The sequence below is a fragment of the Eptatretus burgeri genome, chromosome 16 (assembly GCF_056783735.1).
Source record: "Eptatretus burgeri isolate ZD-2024b chromosome 16, Ebu_testis_v1, whole genome shotgun sequence".
NCBI classification, from domain to species: domain Eukaryota; kingdom Metazoa; phylum Chordata; class Myxini; order Myxiniformes; family Myxinidae; genus Eptatretus; species Eptatretus burgeri.
In genome coordinates, this window is record NC_140976.1 from 69848701 (window position 1) to 69876058 (window position 27358).

General features: G+C 43.7%; 1 protein-coding gene across 5 annotated transcripts; it reads right to left on the reverse strand.

The window, feature by feature from the left end:
* LOC147011270 (clathrin heavy chain 1) lies at positions 1–27358 on the reverse strand. 5 transcript variants are annotated; one of them, XM_085859728.1, is made up of 33 exons: positions 27088–27358; positions 21316–21523; positions 19365–19633; positions 18941–19102; positions 18742–18855; positions 18200–18373; positions 17355–17552; positions 16989–17189; positions 16688–16840; positions 16389–16511; positions 10614–10751; positions 10166–10330; positions 9870–10050; positions 9462–9625; positions 9242–9367; positions 8957–9099; positions 8502–8736; positions 8277–8399; positions 7879–8024; positions 7537–7720; positions 7245–7437; positions 6622–6779; positions 6345–6509; positions 6014–6121; positions 5622–5789; positions 5360–5509; positions 2831–2962; positions 2591–2701; positions 2304–2474; positions 1995–2216; positions 1566–1586; positions 1094–1169; positions 1–974 (listed from the first exon to the last, which is right to left on the reverse strand). In XM_085859728.1, exons 1-33 carry the CDS (start codon positions 27127–27129, stop codon positions 850–852), a joined length of 5049 nt encoding a protein of 1682 aa, XP_085715854.1. In that variant the 5' UTR covers positions 27130–27358; the 3' UTR covers positions 1–849. The 5 variants fall into 5 exon arrangements, with proteins under 5 accessions (XP_085715854.1, XP_085715852.1, XP_085715853.1 ...); XM_085859726.1 differs by having other exon boundaries at positions 7879–8027; XM_085859727.1 differs by having other exon boundaries at positions 7879–8027; positions 18200–18368; positions 18737–18855.

A 27358-nucleotide genomic window follows, 5' to 3' on the forward strand; every position in this document is an offset into this window, starting at 1 on the left:
TGCTTTTAAAATCGTTTAATTCGAATAATTTCACATAGCATTTTGCAATACAACAATCAATTTAACATCTTTTGGACAAGTATACCACCAGCCAGCGTGGAACCCCAAACCCCTCCTTTCCCCACCACCCCTCCCCCCAAATAATGTCAATATACCAATTTACATGTAGCACTCAACTGGTCCCTCTTCCCCCGACTGGCTACTCCAGATGACCGCAAGGTTCAAACTCCATCCTTGGAGTGCATTACCAGAACTTATGGCAAGGAAATCGAACCTTTAAACATTCGATACTTGATGCCATCATTTGGACTAGTTTCTACTGGAAACCTGCATAGGCCCTCACCCTTCAGAGGATAAAAATGGAAAAATCAATTCGGATGCCCCCACGAACCCAATGTAGCGTGAGAGCACAGGAAAAAAAAATAAAACCAAAAAAAAACCAAAAGGGTTTGCACAAAAATACAACACATTTGTATTTAAACACCATCACTTTAAACCCTCCCAAAACCCCAAACCCCAACCTAATGTAATGCTGCAGGTACGCCTCAACACCCCCTCGTGCGTGGAAATCAGCACGGTCGGTGCACAACGGGGAGGCAAGAAGCGATGAACCACGCAGGGAGTCTGCTCTTCAGCAGAACCGGCAGTCATGGTACACCTTGCCATAGCGAATACATCTTGGTGACATGGGATGGGAACAGTAAAAAAAAAACCGAAAACAAAACCTCAATTCCTTATCACAGTGCTGATAGGACTGAATTAGGGGATATGGGGAGGGGAGAGTGAGGGGCGAGGAGCTCGAGCCTTAGGAAAAGAGCACAAGGAGTGGTGCTTGGGCCACAAGGGACATCACATGCCGTAGCCATATCCTGGTTGGGTGTAACCAGGCGCACTATAACCGTATGGAGGGTAACCTTGCTGTGGGGGAGGCATGGCAGGATTTGGGCCTGCTGTTATCATCAGCTGCTGTTGGCCTGGTGGGGAGCAAGAGATTGAAATGCTGGTCAAACTTAACATTTGTAGCTCCTCAACAATGAGTTCCATTTTTATAATATTCCTAATAAGGTTCTTCTGTTTGAAGTTGACAGCATACCATAAACTATGGGCGTCGCCTCTGCTGCCTGTTCCTCCTCTTTGCGCACACTTTCTGAAGCATCAAGTTTATCCACCTGCACAACAATGTTTTTTAATAAAAACTACACAACCACAAAGAATGCCATTAAGAGCCCCTTCTATCATGGTCAAATGAAAGCGAGAGGCCGTCAAACCTACGGATGCAGTCAGTCGGTTTCATAATGCTTATGGGTCATGAGGGTTAGACCGAGGAGGTGCAACAATATCATTCCTGCCAAAGCCTATTGACTAAATCAGACAACTTGTTATGCTCGTCGGCCTGACATCGTGTGCAGAGCTTGTACATGTGCGTTATATGTTGAGATGAACTTGGTTAGACAAGGCAGATTGAAGGTGGCAATGAGTACTTGGAGAGACCAAGTTTATGTATTGAAACCACATGTTAGCATTTGGTATTTGTTTAGTTAAAGGGCACAGGCTCAACCGATCACCTTGTTTTTCAGCTCATCCACCTGTAAAAGGAGAGGCAGAAGAGAGGCTCAGAGCCAGCATAGCAAGAGCAGGAGGGCAAGGCAGGCAAACAAAACTTCAGTTTGAGCAAATAATGGTGAGATTATGCTCCAAGAATTGCCAGAGGGGAAGGAGAGGGAGGGAGCCAGAAGCTGCAACATGCCATCATGGATTGCCAATATTAATTTAGCTAGAGGAATGGTTAATTGGAAGTGAAAAAGCATGCCAAGTTGAGATTCAAATTGCATTAATCACTCGGGGAAATAAATAAAAACCTGCTCACAATTGCACACACAAAGGTGATGAGATTTCCATTAAAGCCACTCGGTCGAGCCAACAAGATGAAAACTCGATACAGATAAATTAATGGATGAATAACACCCCCATCCCCAGAGGGCATGCAAGCCTACCTTTGACAGGAATTCACGCATGACCTGGATGAAGTAAGGCATGGCAAAGTCCATGATGTTATGCCGCCAGGCCTGCTCCAGGATAACATCCGCACGAAGGAGGTCGTAGCAGGCAAAAAGACAAGCTGCAAAGCATTCGTGCTTTCCTTCATCGAGGAACCAGCCGAGCAGACTCTCCGCCAACTCTGTATCCTTCGACTCAGCTGCATACTGCATAGCATCCTGTGGGAATGGTCAGGTCACAGAGCAATGTGGAAATGGTACTGATAAACCACAAACATCTCCAAACATTTGTCCAGCTCAACCTACCTTGTAGAGTCTGTCTTTCTTGCACAGATCGACGCTCTGCTTCCAGCGGTTGTTGCCCTTGTAGAGGTATGCGGCAATACGGCGGAACTCTATGAGCTCGTGCTTCTCGAGCCGCTGTGCCAAGCTAATGTTGTCGAAGTTATCATAGGCATCAATTGATGTGCGTAGACCCTGCCATGGGAAGGGAGGGGGGGAGGGATGCGTCTCAATAAAGAAATAGAGCCAGGTAACAAACTAAACGAGCTATTGGTACAAACATTGCAGTCAAACATGGAGTATACTCATACCTGGTAGTCCTCTTCCTCAATGAGGAGGTTGTTGAGAGACTCATTAACAGCCTTGTTGTTGTGGTTTTGCACAGAGCGAAGATACGGCTTAACCAATGGGAGCTGCTTTACCTGCCAAGTCAAAAATCAATACTGCACACCAGCTCTCCAGGTCCAATCCATTATGCATCATGCTTTAAACAGGCAATTCTACATGAATGCATGCACTCTACAGATGCCAAGTAGCAACAGAGTTATTACCTTTGAGAAGAAGCTCACAGCACGAGTGTGATCAAGCCGCGGAGACAGCACCAGCAGTAGGTCGTTCAGCAACAGCGGCTTGAACTCCATGTAAAAGTTCAGGGCCTTGTAATAGAGCTCCACATTGGCAACCTGCATGTATAGGGCACAGAGGGATTAAAATAAACAAATAAATAAATCTCAATAATCAGGCGGACACCAGTGATTCCATGATTTGCATCAACCGATTTGACATTCTCAAATGAGCACAAAATTCACTATTCAGGTATCAGCTTTAAATACTTGACAATCCATCCATCCACTGACCATACTCTGTACAGAGTGCGTTTGTGCTGCCAAAGCCGTCTCCTGGGAAGGTCACCACTCCGACGCAGGATACTCAAACGGATCAATCATCCCAGCAAGCTGGTACTCATTTTGCAGACCTCAGAAGGATGACAGGCTGAGTCAACCCCACGTGGTGTCAATTCAACGGCTGGGCGGGATTTGAACTCAGGATCTGAGGATCCCAAGCACTCTAAAATACCAGACTTCAAACTAGAAGGACCTTTGTTTAAGTACACTGTAGGGTCCGACGATTTCTTGATCTATATCGGTATGATAACATCCATACACCTCCAAATTGAAGAAAGGTGTTTACAATGTTTAAATACTGTACACTATTTAAAGAGCTTTGATGCACTCTGCTACACCTGGAACAGTGGAACGCATGACGTTGAGACGTACCAGGAAGGACAGTAGCAGTAGGTTTTAACCTTTAACCCTCAGCACCATACAAGCAATTGTGTTTTTCTTTGCACTTGTGGCAGTTTCTAAAGCAATTGCCAATTGGTTATTTTATAGGAACCGGATGGGCTTCAGAAAACATGTGGTGATTACCTACAGCGATCTAAGATAGTCACACCCGCCTGTGACGATTACAGACATGGCGATCCGCAATGATGACCAGGACGCGGCAACAACTACGGAGGGGTGACTGCTCTGTGCCGAGCAATCTCTGCTCAGAAAAATCAGCTTGAGCACCAGCGTCCAGAGCAGTCAAGCTTGACAAAGAGGTCAACGATTGACCGTACCCTTACTCTTCGGGTCCTCATCAAACGCAGACGAGCGTTTCGGCAGGGGTTACTTACAGCCTATGTTGATCTCTGTAAAGAGTTTGATTCAGTGAATCGGGATGCCCTCTGGAGGATTCTTGGTCTTCATGGGGTTCCACCAAAACTGATCAATCTGATGTCTGAGCAATACTCTGGGACCAAGTGCTGTGAGATGTGGTGATACCATCTCAGACTTATTTCCCGTTGTTAGTGGAGTTTGTCAGGGTGTGTACTGGCCCTCACTTTTCAGTGTGTGTATGGACTGGATTCTGAGGATGTCCGAGAGATTAAGTTGCAGTGCATCATTTGGGAATGTCAAAATCTCTGACCTTCATTTCACAGATGATGTAGTCATCTTTGCGGAGACTCTGGATATCCATTTTGCAGGCCCCTCAAGATGCTGAACGGGTCAAAGCCACTGGGATTACGCGTTTCCTGGGCCAAAACTAAGATGCAGGCTTTCAACGACATCTTGTCTGTACCTGTTTGTTGAGGATGTTGAGGTCACTGAGAGATTCACTTACCTTGGCAGTGATATTCACGTCTCAGCTGGCTGCGAGCCAGAGGTCAGATGCCTGGGTCACACATGGGGAGTGATTTACAGGATCATAGGGTGTGGCCCTGTTGGTGCCTGTGGAGGATGAAGAAAGTCCGAGTTCAGGTCCTTGGTGCTTCCAGTCTTGTTCAGAGTCAAAGTCTCACATCCGTCGAGCAGGGATCTGAGACGGAAGCTAAACTCCTTTGTTACCAGGTCTCTGGAGAATCCTTGGCTATCGCTGGTCGGACTTTGTGTCCAACGAGTAGTTGCTGAGAGACTCAAATGAGATTTGTCAGCTGCGGCTGCATGGACATGTGGCTCGTTTTCCTGATGCTGATCCTGCTCACCCGATTCTCATGGTTGATCAGCATCTCAAGAAGATAGGGATGGGCTAAGCATCTGCCTGGGGGGATGGCCAGATAGAGACCCCTGGAGGACCGGCGGAAAGTGAATGCAGCGACACGCTGCTCTGGCGCATGCTCCCATACCTGACCTGATCCACAATACTGGCTTGTGCAGACTACCAATATTGGTCTCTCTTTCAAACAATTTTTTAATGCAAGTCGAAAGTATAATCAGCATTATCATAGGGTGCAGAGAAAAATCAATCATTTTAAAAAGCCCCATGTGGGAATACTTTGAAGGATTACTGTGCATCAATGTGATCAGAAATATATAAATACATAAAGGGACATTACATGTTTGGGAACTTTCATTTAAAATAAATTAATAAATACAAATAAGTATGAACTCACCAACACATCGATCTTGGGAAGAAAAAAATAAAAAATAAAAATAACCCCCAATAATCGACAGTCCAGCACACCGATTTCCACACATCAATGCCCTGCACAGAATGGATGTAAAAGCACATGCATGAGCATAAAGCTGGAGCACCTTTGTTATTATATCTTTGAATTGGCTCTCCTTCCATGCGTCAGTCGGATGGTTCATCATGGTGAGAATCGCATTGTCAAACTCCTCATATTTATCATATAGGAAGACCAGCTCCGGCCAGAGATGAGCTTGTTCTGCAGCTCGCAGCACCTATTAAGCAGTCACACAACTTTCATCGTAAAAGCAAAAGTTAAAGGGAAAGTATCTGACGAGCAGAAAGATGAAAACCAAAAAGAACAACATCTCATGAAAGAAGTCATACCTTAGGGATGTTAACGCGAGACCAGAAGAGTTCAAGATGCTCACGCATCTTCTGTGGCTTGAACTTCGAATAAAGAATGGCCAGCTCTGTAAACATTCCCATGTGAGCCCTTTCCAGGCCCAGCGCAGCCTCGAGGAGAGAGATAAGTTCTTCAAAGTAACCACGATCCTATGAAAAAACAATAGTTTGACAATTCAAAAAATAAACACATTAAAATAAAACCAACAACAAAGCAGTTTGGTTAAACAAATCATTTTAAAATAAAAATGACTGCTCGATAAGCAAAACTCACCACATGTAAAGTAGATCAGCACAACGTTAGCAGTGTCAATTTAAAGTTTTGCAAATGTTTTTAAACCTCTGCAAAAAAAAGGGGACAAACCTGGCCTTACCTGATAATAGTTGATAAGTTCCTCCAGCTCATCCGCATGCACTACGATATGTAGGCCACACATCTGGGCCAGTCTGAATTCTTGCCCATCCACACAGCTGAAACACACCTGCAGAGGACAGATAACCAAATTGACACAGTACAAAGACCTTTTGGAAATAGAAAAAAATATATATATTTAGCAGTGCAAGAAAAGATCTTCTGGAACTCTTAAAACTTAATTACACCATGACAATTGGAATTTTCACACCTCTAAAAAAAAAAATGCACAGCCATTGCATTTTCAATGAGGTGTGGAAAATAAAAAAACAAAACAAAACATGCACTCTGACCTCTTTCCATGTGCGAGTGGAATTTGCTTTCCGAGCGCTGTCCACAGCTGCCTGGTACTCTCCGAGATGAACCAGAGTGGAAGCCAAACGGCCAAAATTTGACACATTGTTGTAAAGCAGTTTAGCGGCCTCATACATCTTTTCATCGTAACAGCGATCACCGACCTGCAATTCGTGGGACAGAAACCGGTAGGATCGAGGGAAGTCATGCCAAGGAGAAAACATCCAAAACAGAAGTCAAAGGAAGCACCACAAAATTGTTCCGCATTGTGCGCACCTGCTGGATGTGGGCATTATTCGGGCCACTGACAAATTCCTCCAGCTCAGCCAACCGGTTAGTCTTGGCAAGGGCAAAAATGAGCTCCGTTTCAACATAAGACTCACGTGCCTTCTTGCGTGCCATTTGCAAATACTTCACCAAATCCTCCCAGTTTCCTGGAAGTACAAATTGATTGGGGTTTTACTGCAAAGTATGCTGCAGCAACAATTACAGCAGTGAACAGAGGAGGCAGGCAAATACAAGAGGCAGAATGAATGATAAGAAAGTCAACTGCAATTCCAAGTGATTCTTCAAAACTCCAATGACCACCGAGCAGCAAGGAACCAGCTTTGCGTGGCAAAGGTGCTCGTGTCCATGGAGAAAAAAAAAGTAAATTAAAATCAGCTATTAATAAAAAGAGCATGGTAGAAAACCCCAACCAGCGTTCTCCTGAAGTCACAACTTCAGCTTATTGGTTTGTCCTAAAATTTATCACGAGGCATCACGATTGAGGCCAACCAACAAAAAAAAAAAATAAAAATAAAAAATAAAAAAAAAAAAAACTCCACTCACCCACTGCCACCTCCACAACCTCTTTCCATGCAATCAAAACCAAACATTCATGCCTGAACAAAACTCACCGCTAACATCAGCAGCTTGAACCACATCCATGTAAGCCGAAGGGTCATCGGCCTTTATGTACGAGTCCACAGCTTCCTTTACCAGACCCTTCTGCAGTTGGGCTCGTGCCAGTTGAGACCACACTGCTGGCTCATTACAACGCTCCGCGAATTCATAAGCACGGTCCAGGTTTCCAATGTGATCAATGAGCACCTGAAGGCAAAAATAAAAACAAAATCTTCATGAAAACACTTCCAAATGATGAACAAGCGTCAATGCTAAAGCATCATTCGAGGTGTGCCAAGATAGTACCTGCACCGCAGAAGTATTAACATCAAACTTGCGGAAGATCGCAAAAGCTTCTTCATAAAGTTCACTGTTGATGGCGATGTTGGCGATATCTGGAGCATCATAGTTGTCCAGGCGGTTGATGTACTCCATAACTCTGCTGCGGTCAGCTTTGATGGCAGTAAGGATGAGGAGGTTTTGAAGATTCCTGTATGAAAGCAAAGCCACTGTATACTTGGGTGCAAATAAATAAATAAATAAAAAACAAGAACTCAATCTGGTGTGCAGATATAAACAAGACATTAAATGACAAACAGCTTCCCTGTCGCATGACACCTACCCCATAAAATCATTACTGAAGCTCACCTGTGTTCACTGAACACGGAGTTATCCAAAACTATCTTCTCCAGCAGCTCAATGAGCTCATTAGGCAAGTCGGCAGTCATGAAAGACTTCACAGTCACAGACACCTCCTCTGGGTCTTGAGTCTCGGACAAAGCAGTCTGTACTACCTGCTTAGACAATTCATGGTCAAGGCCTCCAATCACGATTTGAACTAATTCCAAACTCGGAACAAAGATTAAGCTTCAGTTGCCAGAACCAGAGTGAAGAGGGGAACAACAAAAGATAGGAAAACATGCAGCACAACCCCCCCCCCCACAAAAAAACCATTTCAATTTCAACCACGTTTTCTTTTTTAAACATCTATTGTGCATACTGAAGACAAGCAAAAGAATAAGTAGAATCATGGAGGGGGAGCAAACCTGGTCAATAAGCTGTCGTCTGTAAGGGTTAGATTCCTGCAGAACGTCAGCCCACAAATCAGGGTCTTTGCGCCGTACTAGGTAGCGAGCCTCGCTTTTGAACAGGGAGTTTTCATTGCACACCTGTCCAAAACAAAATGCAATATCTCACTGTCAAAATCTTGGTGTGCTGCAGAAAAAGTTGAAGTTCCACACTGTCCCCCCCCCCACTCCTTTTTGCATCACCTTTATAAGCTCCGCATCACACTGTCCACGCTCATAGGCAATGCAGGCCATGTGCGGGTCTCGCTTCTCACAGTAGCGGCCGACCACACGACTATCATAGTAGGGGTTTTCACGCAGAAAGCGTTCAGGATTGTTGTTGCTGTCAATGTAGATCTTAGCAAGCGCATTGTGGGTCGCCGGTTCTTCACATCCCTCATGGATTCGTGACTCCAACCACGGAAGCAGCAACTTGAGTCTGGATGATAAAATGTGTTCAGAATTTTGAAAAGGCTACATCCAAAAGAGGTTGTGACTGGACGATCAAGCAGCACAGAGTAGCATTCTGCAACTTAATTTGTCTAATAATCATATCATATCCAAAGTCAAAAAGAATACTTCACATGGAATCTCCAGCAAAACAATTTTTTTTTTAAAACTTGCAAACAGAGAAAAGTGAAGGGAGTGTGGGAACACACCTATTGCGTTTCTCCACCTCAGCTACAAGCTCATCAGTGGAGAACTGGCCTCTCACTACCAGGATGAGATTCTTAATTATATCCTCTGAGCAATCTACATCAAGCAGTCCTCCAACGACCACAGGCAGCCGGCTTGGATTAACCTGCACGCGGTAAAGATAAAAAAAATCAGGAAGAGTTGTTCTAATGGGAAGCACACACACACACCAAAATGGCATTGTAAATGACGAAGCAAGTTCTGAATTGGTGAGAAAATATTGGCCTTCAACGACATCAAAACTGTACCTTCTGCACATAAATCTCAATGTACTTCTGCAGGTTGTTCCGATATAGGTAGAGCACGAGGTCGTGGACAAAATCAAAACGGTCGCACACAATGATCAAAGGCAACTGATCCGTCAGCTTGGCCTCCTGTGTAGCCATACAAAAACCAGGAGGATCATTTGCAATCCCACAAGCCACTTTCAAAAGAATGCAATCAAATTCAATGTTCCAATAAAGTGACCTTAAGGAAGTTCTTCACACGTTCAGGATTGTAACAGTTGCTCTCGCGACAAATACGCTCGACCTCTTTGATCTGGCCAGTCTTGCAAGCAGACTGGATGTACTTGAAATGCACGTCCGGCTCCTGGCTGAAGTTAACGATCGAGCCCAGAAAATAAAAAAGTCCTGCTCCCCCCCCCATCCAATAAGAACAAAACGTCAGCACAAATAAAATTGTCATCAACGAAATCTGCTCTCAAGTTGTCAAGTTACCCACATCAGAGCATGCAAAATGCTTTGCACAACAACCTTCATTCATTGAATGAAACGATTGAATTAAATAAAGGAGTTATACAGAAAAAAAAAAGAAGCCATGCTGGTGTCCTCTACATGCAAACTGACGAATCACATCATATATGTTTGAACAAACCTTCAAAGCTCTTGAAGGATTCAAAAAGGTCAATCAGAGCTTCTGTGCCCAACTGCTCATGGTACTTTGATGCGACTTGCACGCAGATCTGTAGGTTCTGACGGATGTTAGCAGAGAGCATGGCGCGCAGACACTCCAACGAGTCTTCCACAGACAGCGACCCAAAGTAGTTGACCAACCACTGAAAGGTCAATCACACATATGCAGCCCTTGCAGAAATCCATTAACCTTCAAAAATACAGCTCAAATCAGAAAATTATAGCAGTGAAACAGGCACTCGACCATCGGAAGGTCACCTCTGGGTTTAGCAAATGCGTGTGCACTACTGCACGCTTGATGTCGTACAGGTCCGTGTAGTGTTCCAGTGCACGCTGCAACAGCCCAGCCTTCTCGCACAGCTGTGCTATGTGGGCACGGTCATAATGGCTAAACATTTGATTCCCCAGAATTGCATCTGCAACCTTGGTTGTTGAGTGGGGTGGAGTGTGGAGCAGAGATTGAGAGAAGTGAGAAAACATCCCCATGGCAGATCAATGATGCATTGTTATTTTTGGGGTGGGAAGGGTGGGGTTGTGCTTCAACAAAAGCTTTAAAAATGAGTCACTCCAACCAATTAAACATGTCAACTTCCTGCATCTGACAATGCATGATAAATGAGATTTCCAAAATAAATACCAGTTGTGCCAGATACCAAGTCAGGGTATTGGAAAGAAAAAACAAAAACCAAAACTACAAATGCAGTACCTGTGGTGCATGCATCAGATTCATTTCAAGCAGACGGGTTTGCAAATGGCCCTCAGATGGACGGTTGTTCTTGAGAGCATCGAGCAGGAATGACGTACATTGCTGTATCAGGTTTCCCTCCATGAACACATCGACAATCTGAAACAATTACAAAACAAGTCTCCTCATCCATCCTGTGAATCGTCAGGTTTACGCATGGACGTCCTAGGATCCAAATGGTGCTTTCACAACTCGTACAAGTCATTTAGAAACAAATTAAAAACTTTCCTGCAACAGCAGTATCTTCAACACACTGCTCAGAGATGAGCCATTCACCCCAGAAAAAAATAAAAATAAAAAAAAAAATTAAAAAAAAAGGTACAACTTGATGCCAAATGTCCTAAACAAGCAACTCGATGATCAGAATCAAAAACATTACTTTATTACTATACATCATGTGCAGGGTACAGAGCAGTTAAAGTACATGGCCTTAGCATGGGTAATACTATCATGCATACAAAGTCGTTTTTGCGGAGACTGGATATCCTTTTGGGGGCCCTCGAGGTGCTGAATGAGTTGGAGCCGCTGGGATTACGTGTTTCCTGGCTCAAAACTATGATCCAGGCTTTCAATGACATCTTGGATGCTGCTGTCCTGTCTGTGCCGAGGATGCTGAGGTCATGGAGAGATTCACTTACCTTGGCAGTGATATTCCTGCCTCTGCTGGCTGAGAGTCAGAGGTCAATAGACGTCTGGGTCAGGCCTGGGGAGTCATGGATTCACTGGATAATGGGGTGTGGCACTGCCGGTACAAGGCAGGAGGATGAAAGCTTGAGTCTTCAGGTGCTTGGTACTTCATCTTGGACTGATCAGGTATCTGAGACGGACTTAATTCCTTTGGCACCAGGTCTCTTCGGAGAATCCTTGGTCGAACCATGTGTCCAACGAGCTGTTGCTGAGAGTCTCAAGTGAGATTTGTTACCTGCATGGTCCGTGAGCACCAGTATGGACATGTGGCTCCTTTTCCTGACTGATCCAGCTCACCAGATTCTCAGCAAGGGCAATGGGCCGACCATGTGCTTCATGGTTGCAGCAGGTTGATTGGCATCTCAAGGAGATGGGGAAGGCCAGATCGAGGCCCCTGGAGTTCCGTATGCAGAAAGTGGACGCAGCAACGCGCTGCTCCGGAACATGCTGCCACACCCGCAGCAGTTAAGAAATTAAATACATTCGTTCAAATAATTATTATCCACAAAAGAGTTGTGTTTGGTGGAGCAACCCTGGAGACATCGAAAAGTTTAATTGCAGATAATCCACCATGTTGCCTGTTCGTCTGTGTACGCGTCACGTGGTACATTGGTTTGGTGTTTGTGCAAACGTTACTTTTATTTTTTTATTTGGTTAAACGTCCATTTTTCACCAGATTTGCTTTGATTCCCTGAAGAGCACCTCACAAAACCTCCAAAAATACAGATCTGGCAGATGCTCATGGATAAGCAGTCTGGAAGGGGGGGGGGGACAGGGCACAAGATCAAGCAGTGAATATATTAAATCATATAGCTGGTTAATTTTGGCACATTCCAAAACATTTTGTTCACTCTATACAATTCTTCAAACAGAAGAAAAAGACAAGTTTAATGCTTCAGAAATTTCACACTTTCTTGCACAATTATATATATATATATATATATATATATATATATATATATATATATATATATATATATATATATATATACATATATACACAATAAAATATAGATTATACATGTATGGAGGAGGGGGGACCATAGCCTTGCTTGCTTAAAATAAATAGGTATACAAGCTAAGTCATAACACTTATTTCTTTAAATTAGCAGATTTCACTCCAGAGACATTCTAGCCCAGACGATATCCGATCCTCAAAGATGAAATATTTAGAATGACAAACTTGAATCCGAGAGTAGATCGTGGAAAATCGAATCATATAATACATGAAATTGCTGCAAGCTCCCAATTTGAAAACTATAGCATTTAGAAAAGCAATGTATACAGCGATTCGAAGCTATGATGAACAGGCATTCAAATAAGAGAGGAAAGTGGAATGGGGGGATTATAAAGGAAAAACGATTGTTAAAAAAATTGTTTCAGCCTGTTCGAGCAGGCCAAAAACATGGCGGATTCAGACCCCAGCAAGGTTACTGAGGATACACATAATAAAGGATAAAATCAGCAACAAATCAAAGAAAGGCAATTGCAATCCTTAAATACCGCACAGCATTTAAAACGCTTTGATGCACTTGGCGCCTCGGCTAAACATGGAATAGGACGTACATGAGGAAGTACAGCAAGTTTTAACTTCTAAACCTTAGCATCCAAGCAATCACATGTTTCTTTGCCCTCGTGGTAGACTTCAAAGCAATTGGTTATTAATATGAATCGGGTGTGCTTTAGAAACAGTGCCGAGTCGGTGATCCACGACAGTCATACCGGTACCAACTATGAAGTAATTGCCATTCCCAGAATAAGATAAGTCTTCAATTTGAATGTAGAACAGACTTCCAGTTCCCAGCCGTTGTTTAGAGGGATGGGGGAGGAAAATGGCGTTAAGTTTAGCGCATTTCATTCCTGAGTTATGTCACCAGTCCAAGTCTCAACTTTTGTCTTTGTGGAACAATCCATCTTTCAATCCCTCCAGCATACATCCATCAATCCACCTTTCACCTCCAACTCCAGCTACCCATCCATCACTGGTCCCTCACCTTTTTGCTTCCAAAAAGCAACTCACCAACTCCTCAGTCTTCAATGCTGCCGTTCAAACCCTGCAATTCCCATGGGAACCTTTCCTCACCTGAATCTACCCATTCATTCATCTCAAACTAGTCATCCTTCCACCTCAAACCACCTTCTTTATTCAGCATCTGAAACCATCCCCACGTCACCAATAGCAACTAACCGATTAACTCAGTACAATGACCCAAATTAATTACTTGTAGGCTATTTAACATACAAAGGATCCCTCGGCATGTACAAATCATGGAATTAAATAAATCCTCCTTTTCTAAAATAATTTTCTGCAAAACTCAATAAAACCCGATGATTGTCATTGTGCGAGATAAACAGCTGCTCCCTCAGTGTCAGGTGGAATTCAAAATATACCCATACCAGCACACTGGGGGAGGGAAAGAAAAAATAAAAATAAAAAGCAGACCAATGAACATACAGCTTATATGGGCCCTGACCTAATGTAACCCAAAGTTGGTGGTATTCCAACTGCTGGGTCCAGAGAAGATTTGTTGAAATTTATTCAATTGGCCATTTTGACCGAAACGAGCTTTGCAATTCCTGGTACCAGTCACAAGGGGAACGTTGCCAAATTTCAGCCAGAGTGGCCCAGCGGTTTGGCCGGGTAAGTCGACAAATGACGGAACACGACAATACCTTATCTGGAATACAAATTCCAGATAAGCTAATAATGGGTAGATAGACCGAGCTGTGATACAACAATAAACAAATCGAAGAAAGGAATTCACAATATTTAAATACAGTACCATATTTGGACTACACGATATATATTTAAAAAAATAAATAAATAAATAAATAAATAACATCTGATGGATTCGGCTACACCTGGAACATGGAGACGTACTAGGAAGGAAGTAATGTAAAAGTTTTAACCCACATCATACAAGCAATTGCACTTCTTTGCCCTCGTGGCTGTTTTTAAAACATTTGCCAATTTTTATGAATCGGGTGTGCTTTAGAAACCGTGCCAATTACCAACACCAATCTTGCTTTAAAACAAAACAATTTTTAATGCAAGTTCAAGGTGGAAGTAAAATACAATTATCATGGGGGAGAATAAATAAATATTAAAACCTCATGGATTCAGTGATAGTCAGACTCCACTTTACATCAGGGATGAATTCCTTACAAATATCAAAACTATGAAAATCAACAGCATTTCCTCACGTCACCAATCCATGTATTACATTTCACTTTTTACAGACTGTCATTTTTGGATAGTTGTATCCAAGTACACATACAAATAAATAAGAGAAACAAGTACGACATATTTAAATAAAAACAAGTAAAGAGAAAAATGTCATAGCCCACATAGTTTTAATAATTTTGCTGTATGGAGTTAAAGGGCTAGCCCATATGTACGTACAACTAAAATGGCCACCAGTCGACAATCTTTGATCCGAGCACAAAAAAGTGAGCAAGTGTGTGCCATCACGTACTGTGCTTGTGCCAAGTTTGAACACAATTGGACCATGCACGTCGAAGAAATGGTTGAGGACGGATTTAAGTTACAAAATGGCCGTCTTGGATCTGATCTCAAAAAACAAAACATGCCGATGTATGCCACCATGTGTTGTGCTTGTGCCAAATACGAATAAAATTGGTCCATACATGTCCCAGAAATGGTTGTGGACACACACGAACGCAAAAATCAAGACCACATCCACAAGCCCTATTTCAGAGCAAGTCCAACAGGGGCTGATAATCCTCTTGTGGATGCAGATGAAGTTGGTGGTACCATTTTACTCCCTCAATGAACATGGGCATATTTATAGATCGGAGGCAAACTTAACCCAGCACCATTGACGGCAAGTTCACCAACATCCAATTTCACTTCCCAGGTAACTCTTACAATGCCTCTCAGCCAATGTACAGTGCATTTGTTTATGTGCGAAGCAAGGTACAACAGTTTATATTTTGCACTTCAGCAATGTATTCTGGGATCTTTAGTCTTGCACGTTCTGAAAACACGCACGAATAAAGGTATGGCTTTTAAAATGATGAGTTAAGACAAATAGACAAGTGGTAATAATGTGATGCAATTGGGAAACTGCTTAAAGGGCGATGTAAACCCGAGTATTGCTGTACCTCTGGAATTGATTACAAGAACAATCGGCATGACATCGCTCTGCTTCCTTCATCAGTTTACAATAAATGTGACTCTTAAGAGCAATAAAAAAACCATAATTCAGTGATTTGGCTAAAGTAACTACATGGATAGTAGTAACACATGGTTTTGTTGATGGGCCCAGCAAATACAAAACCAATTAAAAAATGAATGATGCAGGACTAAATATTTGACAAAAATGAACATTTGGTGCCTCGATGGGATTAAACGGTGAAAAACCTGATATTTTGTGAAAAGAAAAGCTCAGGAAGTAGCTAGCTGACAACCACTGGAGCTCTGGTGACACCACATCTAATGAAAAATTAGGTTAAAATCCTGACAACTAACACGTGGTTATCACATGCTCAGAACCCTGATAAGGATCACGAGCCTCCGATAGACCAAGGGCCATCGCCTCCAAAATGGCATCAAACCCATCCACAAAGCAATTGCTTCAGCATTGGGGATCCTCTCCCGACGACTTGTGTCAAGGTAATGGGAAACGAGACGTGCATTATTGGGAAGGAATAATCTTTAACTGAAACCTGTGCACTCGTTGAGGTTAAAATTCAAGCAATCAAGTAGAAACTTGATGCAAGTCAAAGAAATAATCGCATATTAAAAACATGGCTGTCAAATGAACAGCCCACAACCAGACATCGTAGAATAACTGGTATGCTAAAGCATCCAAAGTATAGGCCTGAAAAGCAAACAACAACAACAAAAAATAACTTGCTTATCACACAAATTTATCAAAAGGGTTTTTTTGAACCAGTACAATTAACAATTGAAGGAAGCAGCCTGTGCTGCTGGAGGAAGCAAGACACGGGTTTACACGAGGGGGAAACAAAATGTGAAATCACAATACAACTTCAATAAGCCCACAATCCAGAAGCAAAGCAAACCTGATTGATGTCTGCCAAAGGCTCCTCATCTTGCACAAGCATCTGCGCAAATTGAGAGCCGTGATCGGGATTGATGCGCATCACATTCCGGAGGAGAAAAACCCAGTCCGGGTTGTACCCAACCTGCACACGGCAAAGAAAAAGGACGAGAACACAGAGAGGAGGGAAGGTCCAAAATGAAAGGTGAAATTGAGAATACACAATTTAACCAAATAATTATTAGTGACACGAGAACAAAGTTACCAAATGGATTAACAGCTTGTAAAAGAAAAGCATTCTCAGCATGTTGCACAAATGACCTTTTTTGCATAGAGCACAATCTTCTGGAACTGTCCAGTTTCCGCAAAACACTGGATGACCTTGCTTGGCACATTAGCACGCAGATAAACACTCAGAGCAAGTGTTGGGTCAGCGGTTCGAACGAGATCACCGAGTTCCTCGGAGCATTCAAGCTGAAACGGGGAAAGAATAGCGTCAATCACATCTTCAAAGCCTGCTTTACAAATGCTAACACAGCTAGAAATTTACAACAAACAAACCAATGCTCAATTCCCAAACACAAGATAAACATCAGCACCCCAATCACTGAAGGAGTCTCACCTTATCTTCCTTCAACCACTTCTCAAGCAGCTGTTTGCGACCTTGCTGCAACACAGGCCTGCAGAGCTCCAGAGATTCGTACTTGTTCAGTTGTCCCTGGTCAAGCAAGATTCCAAAATATTGCAACAGAGGAGACGTTTGCCCAGGCTGGGCCGGCACCGTCTGGAACTTGCGAATCGTGTCAGGGGTGCGCAGGATTCCCTGGTCGGAGAACAGCGCAACGCTCGGACGTCTACATTTTGCATCAAAGGCATGACATATGAAGACATCAGCTCAACAGATCAAATCTCAATCAATCCAAAGCAACATTTGCCACTGAAGCAGTTAAACAATCACTTGCTTGTGAAAACTGAGTCGTCAGTATACCTTTGGTGCACTTGCGGCCACCTTTGCAGCCTCGGCGTAATTGCCTTGAGTGAATAGGGTGCTAAACTTCCGAGCGAAGAGCTCGTCAGCCCCAGACAAGTTGTTGCGAACGGCGAGGCGGAAAGCCAAGTCTGGATTCTGGAGAACGTTGTTCACATAGGGGATGAGATTCTCCTCCTCCACACAGACAGACAGAACCTGCAAGAGGAGGATAATACAATGAAAGGGAAAATTTAGCAAGGAGCTTTCGGGTGGTATGAGAAATAGATCTGTGCAACATGAAAGCTAAATCTTGAACTACAAGTTAATAAATCACGTACACAAGCCAAGTTACCATGATGGTTGCCATGACAACATAATACAACCAATCACAGCCATGATCTAACCAGGTTGAGATGAGGAATATCTGCAATCTGAAAGCTAAATGTTAAAGTTTCCGAAATATCACACCAATGAATGGTTGGTCGGACAGAGCTCATTTTAATGTCTCCCGTCAGACCTTGTCGGAGGAGTAGGGAACAATTTCTGAAAACAAAGCACTGCCATGACATGCATAAGCAGGTCTTAGAGATAACACAAAGGGAGGAAAGGCAGAAAGAATGACTGATCATGAAGGATCAATCAAACTTACCTGTCAAAATTTGACCACAATTTGAACCTGAAAAGGGACAGCCTAAAATTCTGATTTTAAATCTATCTCCGTATAGATAGAGATTATTTTTATCAACATCTTGAAATGATCAACTTTCAGAGGAATAAAGACAAGCAGTGTGGCACACACCTCGTACAGTGGAGATCGCAAAATATTTGGAGATGGTGCACCATAAACAAACATCCATTCTCACCTGGCCCTTCCGGTTCACCCCAATGATGCCGCTGGTAGCCTCGTGCGGTGCAGTGACGAATATAGTTTCGCCACTAATGCGGTTCATGTAAATGCACACGCCCGACTCCAGGTCGTACAGGTGGATGTAGCCGTACTTCGTGATTAAATAGATAATGTTGTGCCTGCTGCTAACCTGTGGGAACATTTTCAGGGAAGAAGAGCAACAAGTGAGACCAAATGAATCATTTAATATTATTTTAAAACGTTTTTAGGATAATATTGAACTGCACAAAACCAACAGATCACCCAAATTAAACCACATATCACACGTTGCTTCATTCAAGATACATATATACATGTTCAGGCACATCACCAGGGTTTTCAAGGGAGTGGGGCAAATTTAAAAGTAAATAGTAAACTACCCTTTAAAAAAAAAAAATATCTAGAAGGAATTAGTTAATTGCCACAGGTGGGGGGGGGCACCCAATCACAATCCATGGCAATGGGCATGTCATCATACACACAACAGCTCCCTCCCTATGCTCTGAACCACAACCTGACCTGCATGGCCACAGGGAAATCGTTCTGTGCTTCTGGGGGGAAGAAAACATCCATGGCCTTCTTGGGAAAAGCCTGGTTTCCAGCTGGAGGTTGGCCAACTTCAATAATGTGCAACTGGAAAAAAAATATATATATATATATTATATATACGCAAGCAAAAGCAAAACCATCATACACAGCAACTGGTCAAAAGTCCCACCTTGCCACCAGCCTGGTTGCGCACAGCAAAAGTGAACAACGTAGAGATCTCAGTGTTTCCATCCATTTTGAATTCTGCAAACGAGGCTGCGTGGCCCTCGATTGGCTGGGACACTTTGCGGTCAACAGAGTATAGCTGCATTGCACCCACGACCCGATTTTGCTGCAGGTGGTTCATGGGGTTGGAGGGACATTAGTGATGCAACTGATACGAATTAGATTTCAACACACAAACAAACCTTCCCTTCATTCTGCACAAGGAAAGTGCACTCTTTTCAAAGGGTCTGCCATTTGCAAGCCTGCAACGAGCTCGTCAAGCAAAGCACGGACGGGTATGCACCAATTCTCCACGTACTGGCTCAATATTCAGATTACACCATGGGACAGCCTTTTACGCAGCAATTACTACAAACACTGCAGCAAACCTGTGCCGAGATGCCAACAAGCAGCAGCCATTTCTGCTTGGCGTCAGTGCGATAGTTGATGATCTGGCAGCCGGCAAGGCTCGGGTGCCGGTCGAATATCTTCAGTGGTTGAGAGTCACCTTCCATGCTCCAGTGGTAAATGGCATTGTCAGTTACCAGAGCAATTGTGTTTAATGAAATCCACTTCCAAAACAGCACATCTTCAGTCATGTTATGTGCCTTCATCTTACTCTTCATCTCAATGTTAAATATTTGAAGAGTCTTTCCAGCTGTTTGATAACGACAAAGGAAAATGGGGGGGGGGGGGAGAGCAACAAAATAAATATCAAATTCTTCATTGTATTTACCACCACCCTTTTGATGCTGGGAACTACAGATCCATTGAAAATAATCTTTACTTTCCTCACAAGGAGATTCAAGTTGAACCAAGGTCAAATTTAATGAAGCGAGTTTCTTTGATCACTTAACCAATGATTTCATCTTAGATCCTTCCATCAAAATGCCCAATTAAACTGTAGAAGACAATTTGGCGACTTTCCTCGGAACTGCTGGAGAGGAAGCCACGACTCATCCACGGAACCATGAACACCTGAGGGAAGCAGGTTTCCTGCACGGGGCATTCTGCCTCCATGAGGAAAGTCACACTTGCCACTTAAATTGTGGGCGAGGGGGATTTTAATGGAAGGATGTAAAGTGAAAATACGACCCGTCTCACTTCATACGAAAAAAAAAAAAAAAAGGTTCAGGATAAGAATGGTTGGGGTGTGGGAGAGAATCAGAATGGGTTCAACATTCACTGTAGGTTCCAGCATTGTACCCAGCACCCCTATTCCCTCAAAATGTAATTAGAATTGAAAAATCAACTCGGAACACTGATTGAAGGCAGAAGAAACCATCCGAGATGCTCGATTGAAGCAAGGTGGAACAAGCACATTGAAAATGAAGTGCTCTGCATCGCCGCAGATATATCAAAAGGAAGAATTGCAAGAGACCACATGCTCACAGGATGAGAAAAAGCTGTGTTGGATGAATCAACAGGGAAACTTGCACTCCGGCCACCCACCCCACCCCCAACCAGCTGACCCCACCCACCCGTCCACACCACCACCACCACCACCACCACCACAATCACGACCATACAGCCCCACCCCCTTGTACAATGGTGTGAAATGCCAAACAACGGCATTCAAATTTTTTTTTGCAAAAGGTAATAAAAAAACAAAAAAACAAAAAAAAAAAACACCAACTACACAAATTTCAAAAAGAGGTCCTTGCGTTGCAGCAAGCAAAGTTCAACACCAAAATAAACTTTAGAGCAAACTACATTAAAACCAAAATTATTCAATCAAAACCAACTTGTACAAGCAGGGCTGTCTGCAGGACAGCTGTGAAGGACAAAAGAAAAATTAAAAAACAAAAAAAGGACTCACCCTCTAAAACAAAAGCGAGCAAGGGGAAAAAAAAAAAATTTTTTTTTTTAAAAGACAAAAGGGATAATCAGCAAACAAACTTGGTTACAGAAACCAGTCAGCATTTGGTGACATTAAAACCTAAAACAGACAACTGTTTAACCTGTGCTCAGAGATTAACCACTGACATCACTCCTGAGGCAGAGCCACCATTATTCAGTGACTAGATAAAAGGATAAAATGCTGGAGATAGCTTAAGCACCTGCACAGATTACTGCCTTGAAGAAGAAGAAAAAAAAAAAAAAAAAAAAAAAAAAAAAAAAAAAAAAAAAAATCCTTCAGGTCTGATGGAAACTCAAGAGTTCATACAACAAGCATCTAACAGCAGGTGGCTTGCTCAGAGAAACCGCTAGAAATGGCAATGGACAAACTCAAAAGGTCAAATTGGTTCAAGTTCATCTACAATATGCAAACAAAGCAGCTCTTCCACCCAACATCTTCAACATACACAAAGTTCAAGGAGCAAGGTCATAGAGATTCACCTTTGAGTGCGATAACCTTGCTGGCAGGGTTCATGATGGCACTCTCCGCAGAGATTGGTCGACGAATGGGATTGGAGGCGTCGTTCATATCGATTATGACTACCTGGGACTGCTCGCCCACCTTCTCACGCACACAGATGAACTTGTCCGACTCCATGGTCAGGGTGCTGAATCCGATGTTGGCGGGATTGATGCCGATATTTTGGAGCTGTACAGACATGAGAAAAAAAAAAGTCCAAGCATGGAACTGTCAAGATTGCAGTGTGTACAAGAAGTTTGCAGAGGGTTCAACAATGTGAGATTAAACACTTTGCACAGGTAATAAGTCAATGGCTTCTATGACTGACAAATAAACCAACATTGTCAGAGCCACGAACCAAGCAACATTGGTAGTCAAATTACCAAGTGACCATATCACGAGGCTCTCACCTTCCTTAGTTCACAACACGCAGCGAGGCCATGCTACACCGAATCAATTATTCACAGACTCGCCGTGCGTGACCCAGCATGGCCATTGCATTCCACCACGAACGAGGACGTACGGATAAAGTGCTCGACATCAGCAACAATGGAGACCAAGCAACGCGGAGAAAGCCGGCCAAAAGCGAAGGTTATAAACAGGCGGCCATCGAGCAGGTTTGTGTGCTTCGGCCAGCGTTACAGATGGGGTGAAATTGGTGGGCTACACCGCTACAGGTGCCGTTACACTGCGGACAAAGGAACCTTGTGATCATGTCCAAGGTAAACCAGCAAACAAGACTACAAGAACATTATAGGGAACAATTGCCTCAAACTACATGCCAAAAGATTTACATAATCAGCAGTTCACACAAACAAAATATCAGGAATGCTGGAAAACAGGACAACCTGCTTTTACCAATTCCAAACCTACATTCACACAAATAATTTTGGCACATTGTTAAAATGCAGAATGTCAATGAGAACAAAAAAGCATCCTTAAACCGAAGATTGCACAAATGTTCACAAAACAAAAACCACTTCGTATAAAAGAACACACATGAACCTTGACGCAAAACCGAGATATTCTACATCCTGATCAGCTCGGACAGCACAATTCCATACTGATAACGTTGGCCTTGGGTAATCTTGGAAATCCAACTTCAACCAATTTTTATCATCATTTTAAACAATGCATTCCTATGGGGTCCCAAAAACTTCTTCTTCTTCCTTCGGCTGCTCCCGTTTGGGGTCGCCACAGCGGATCATCCGTATGATCCGCATAGAGATTTGGCACATGTTTTACGCCGGATGCCCTTCCTGACGCAACCCTGGTCGCCTCTTACGACACAGGGATATGGTACACCTATTTTAACCGGGGTATACACCGGCCCAGTATACTGGTACTCATTTCGCCGACCTCGGAAGGATGACAGGCTGAGTCAACCCCCTGGTGTATTAATTCAGTGGCTCAACGGGGCTTGAACTCAGGACCTTTTGGATCCCAAGCCGCTGCCCTAACCACTGCGCCAACACACCAGGCTTCCTATGGGGTCCCAAAAACACCGTACTAAAAGTCCGAAGAAATCTGTTGCAGAAATATGTACAATTCATTTAAATCCAACATGGCCAGCAAATATCTGCTCTCAGGTGACGGGTCTTGCCATCCTTACCATCTTACAACCACAGCACATGTATTCTGCTTCGATATTCTAGAAGCGTCTGGCAATAAAATCGATGTTGGAATTTTTAATATACCGGTAAACCGAGAGAAAAAATCTGCATGAAAAATAAAATAAAAAATGGCACCACCACCAAATCGAAGAAAGGCGTTTACAATTGAAAAAGCTTTGTTGCACTCGGCTAGATCCGCAACAGTGGAGCGTATGACGTCAAGATGTAGCAGGAAGTAGGGACAGTAGATTTTTAATTTCACTCTCAGCACCACACAAGCCATTGTGTTTTTGTTTGCCATCGTGGTGCTTATCAGAGCAATTGCCAATTGGTTATTTGGTACAAATCAGGTGTGCTTCAGAAAACCTGTGGTGATCAACACTGCGATACAAGATCGACACCGGGAAGTGCCAATTACCAACTGATCTCGCTTTAAAACAAACATTTTTAATAAAAGACATCCGAGAGTTGCACACGCTCGCTCCAAGCTGTCCAGCCTGGGTTCAAATCGCGACCCAGTTATAAACTGTCATCCTGGTGTTTCACAGGCACAGCAATTCAATGGGTGCGTTGTCTCTCGGATGGACATTAAACTAGGCAGCACATCTGGCAGAATCCCAACAACTCCCCAAACTCTTGCTCTCCCACCCAACCCCCTCCCACTGTATCAAGGTTGAATTTAAAACTGCTTCCCCATCGAGCAGCATGTATGAATCGTAATTGGAGCAAGCCGACTAGAAGGGTGCAAAGGTCATGGCATATGCCAGCATGCAAGCACTCAGGGTGGCCTTTGCCAGGTAGACCGTGGGTTTTTACATGTTTATCTATATATTACTAAAACCCTCATCTTGTGTTATGTGTATACACACACACACACACACACACACACACACACACACACACACACACACACACACACACACGGGGCTGCAAAAGTAGGTATACAGTAATGAAAAACAAAACATTTTATGATACAAGCATATCAATAATAACAAGGACAAATGTGTTCGAGCAGCGTCCTAAAAGGTTTTGTCAGCAAAAAAAAAAAAAAAAACATCTTCCGATATTTCGTCACGTGCCTTGAATAAGCCAATAGCGAGACCAGTCAGTGTATTTACAATAAATTAAATGGAATAATCTTTAAATAGCAACGTGAACTTTTCGAAACTTTAAAGCAAATGTCCGATAGTATATTTAAAAGTTCATGATAGACGCTCTCAAAAGGCACCCTCAATGCGAGGATGTGTACAAGTGTTTAGTATTTGAAATCCGGAGAGTGTATAGAAGAGCAGAGTCCTAATAAAAGCTTTTGTCTTCACAAGAAGAACGCCTAGCGTTCTTAGAGCAGCGTTCGCTATGCGAGACGCTGCTAAAAGTGGTAAGAATGATTTCAATGAATTCTAGTATTAAATGAATCCTAGCACCACTATTACAATACTGGTATAATCTTTACTGTATACCTACTTTTGCAGCCCCATATATACATGGATGTTCCCAAAAGGGTACACGATAGCGCAAACATTTTAGGGGCACCTCTCACCATTCTCCTGCGATGTGCAGTATCAAGTTTCGTTAAAATCGGGCAAAGAAAATTATAAAAAAAAAAATTCCCGATTTAATCAAGTACTCTTCTGGAGAATTTGATCATGAAAACAACCTCAGCGGTATAGTTCGCTGGAGCTATCTTTTTTTTCATGCGCATGTGATTATATATATATACCATCAGTTAAAAAGAAAATGTTTGTTTGGCCACATTTTATCACCCTTCCTCCCTTCCCTGCCCACCCTCATGGACATCTTCATGTATCCACAGTCCACATCTCCCATTTTGTTCAAATCTGAACTACCCCCACCTGGGTGTGCTCTGGCTTTCAAAAGGAATTAGCCACTGTGGCTAATCCAGGTTTAGAATGATTAACCACAGGAGATAGGAAATAGCCACATATTTTATTCAAAAGTTTGTTCGCAATATGAAATAATAAGTTAATTTTAAGGCGGATGTGTGAGTTTGACGTGCGAGATTGGTTGAATGAACGAACGACCATCAGGGGAGGTGGTGGTGATGGTGTGTGCGTGTGCGTGGTTGTGGACCAGGATTGGACCAACTTCACGACATTCAAACTCACTCATCCAACCAATGTCACGTCAAACTCTCATACAACCAAAGTCAAAGTCACCCATCAAACAAACTCATCCTACTACAGGTAGAATTCAGTAGGAAGTACTACTGATTGTGTCAAAACTCACCTGGCAACCACTGACCAAATGAAGCATGTAGCACCAAATCATTCCAGAAAAATAAAAATTTCAAAAAACAATTAATACAATTTTGAGACGAGAATCATGGGAATCATGCGTAATTTCGGTCGATTTTTTTCACGAGAAACTAGTTTAAAACTACTAAAGTTAGTTTCTATATAAATAAAAGCTTGTACGAAATCAAAACATACAAAATGGCGGCCGTCTCAACGAAGGTTGAATTCTGTGCTAAAAATAAATAAAAAACCACGACAACATGGATTGGCTACAGTGGCTAATGGGTGGTTTAAAATATTAGCCACAGGTGAGGGGGATTCACCCTGTGGCGAGCGGCAGCGCACACCCAGCCCCACCCTCCTCCAAAACCCCTCTCCCCCACTTATACACCCACCCTCCAGGAATGTATAGCAATGTTTGAAGGGCTTTTTCATTTTGTGTTCCCTTGGTCTGTATTTACGTGTGTGTGTGCGAGGTGCCTCAGCTGTAGAATTTCTTCACTTTGTCATCATTACCATTACCTGTAGCCGTGTATCTATGGTGGGGTTCAGGAATAACGCTAAACTATGATTGGGGGAGGGGGGGTTGCACACAGTAAACAGTGTGATGTGGGTCAGGTCAGGTATGGGAGCATGTGCCAGAGCAGCGGGTCGCTGCGTCCGCATTCCGCAGGTACTCCAGGGGCGTCAGTCTGGCCATCCCCCAGGCAGATGGCTGGCGTACCCCCATCACCTTGAGATGCCGATGAACCTGCTGAAACCACGAGGCATGTGGTCGGCCCATTGGCCTCCTCCACTCACGAGACTCCTTCGCTGAGAGAATCTGGTGAGCAGGATCAGCGCCCGGAAAACGAGCCACATGTCCATACAGCCGCAACTGACGCTCACAAATCTCATCAGTCTCTCAGCAACCGCTCGTTGGACACAAAATCCAACCAGCGATCGCCAAGGATCCTCAGAAGAGACCTGGTGCCAAAGGAATTGTCTCCATCTCAGATCCTTGGTCAGAGTCCAAGTCTCGCATCCTGGAAGCACCAAGGACCTAAAGACTCAGACTTTCGTCCTCCCGCACAGGTGCTGGCAGCGTCACACCCCATGATCCAGTGGATCCATGACTCCCCAGGCGTCGATTGACATCTGACTCACAGCCGGCAGAGACATGAATATCACTGCCAAGGTAAGTGAATCTCTCCACGACCTCAACATCCTCACCACAAACAGGCACAGACAGGACAGCAGCATCCAGGATGTCATTGAAAGCCTGGATCTTAGTTTTGACCTAGGAAACCCGTAATTCCAGCGGCTCCGACTCCTCATTCAGGACCTCGAGGGCCCCCAGCACCTTGAGGATGTGGGGAGTGGGGGGGGGGGTGTACACTTTACACGTGGTAAACAGTGATTGGGGGGGGCGAGGGGGATAGAAGTAACAGGTTTCATCGAGTTCAAAGGGAATGTAATAAAAAAAGTTGCAGCTTACGTGGAGAGAATAAAAGGAACATTGGTGGGTGGTGGGTTTAAGAAGTGAACGACGTCGCCAGTTTAGCGCAGCAATGCGGAACCAACGATGTTGTGACTCATTCAATATCCGTGCCAGGTCAGATGCCTGGTCTACAATTAACCCCCCCCCCCTCCCTTCGTAAAATCCCATCATGTCCGGCCATGAATGGTGTAGGTACCTCTTTTGTGTTAACAGAGAATAATAAAGAGAATGGAGGTAAGTGCGAAGGTGTGGGGCGTGGGGTGTGTGTGTGTGTGTGTGTGTGTGTGTGTGTAGTAACCAGGCCAAACCGAAACCAGCCTTGGAAAGGCCGCGGACACATCGCTGTCAAAGCAGGACACAAACAGTTGGTACTGGTAACGTGCGCGGCCGACAACCCGTGCCCACCTGAAGATGCTCCTGGAAGCGAATCGGCAGGATCTGAGCCATGATGGCGGCTTACTCGTACCACTGCACCCTCGCGCTGCAGAAGAGGCAACCGCACCCGAGCGCACACACGTCCAGCGCCCTCTTGTTCCTCCTTAAATATTCTTCTTCCTCATCTAATCCGCACCCAACACGCAACAGGGCGAATGTAGTTCCTCTGCGCAAAAACCGACCGCATTACCTTCCTTCAGCCGTACCGGTGAATGGTTCAGCATTCGCACGGCATTCGAGA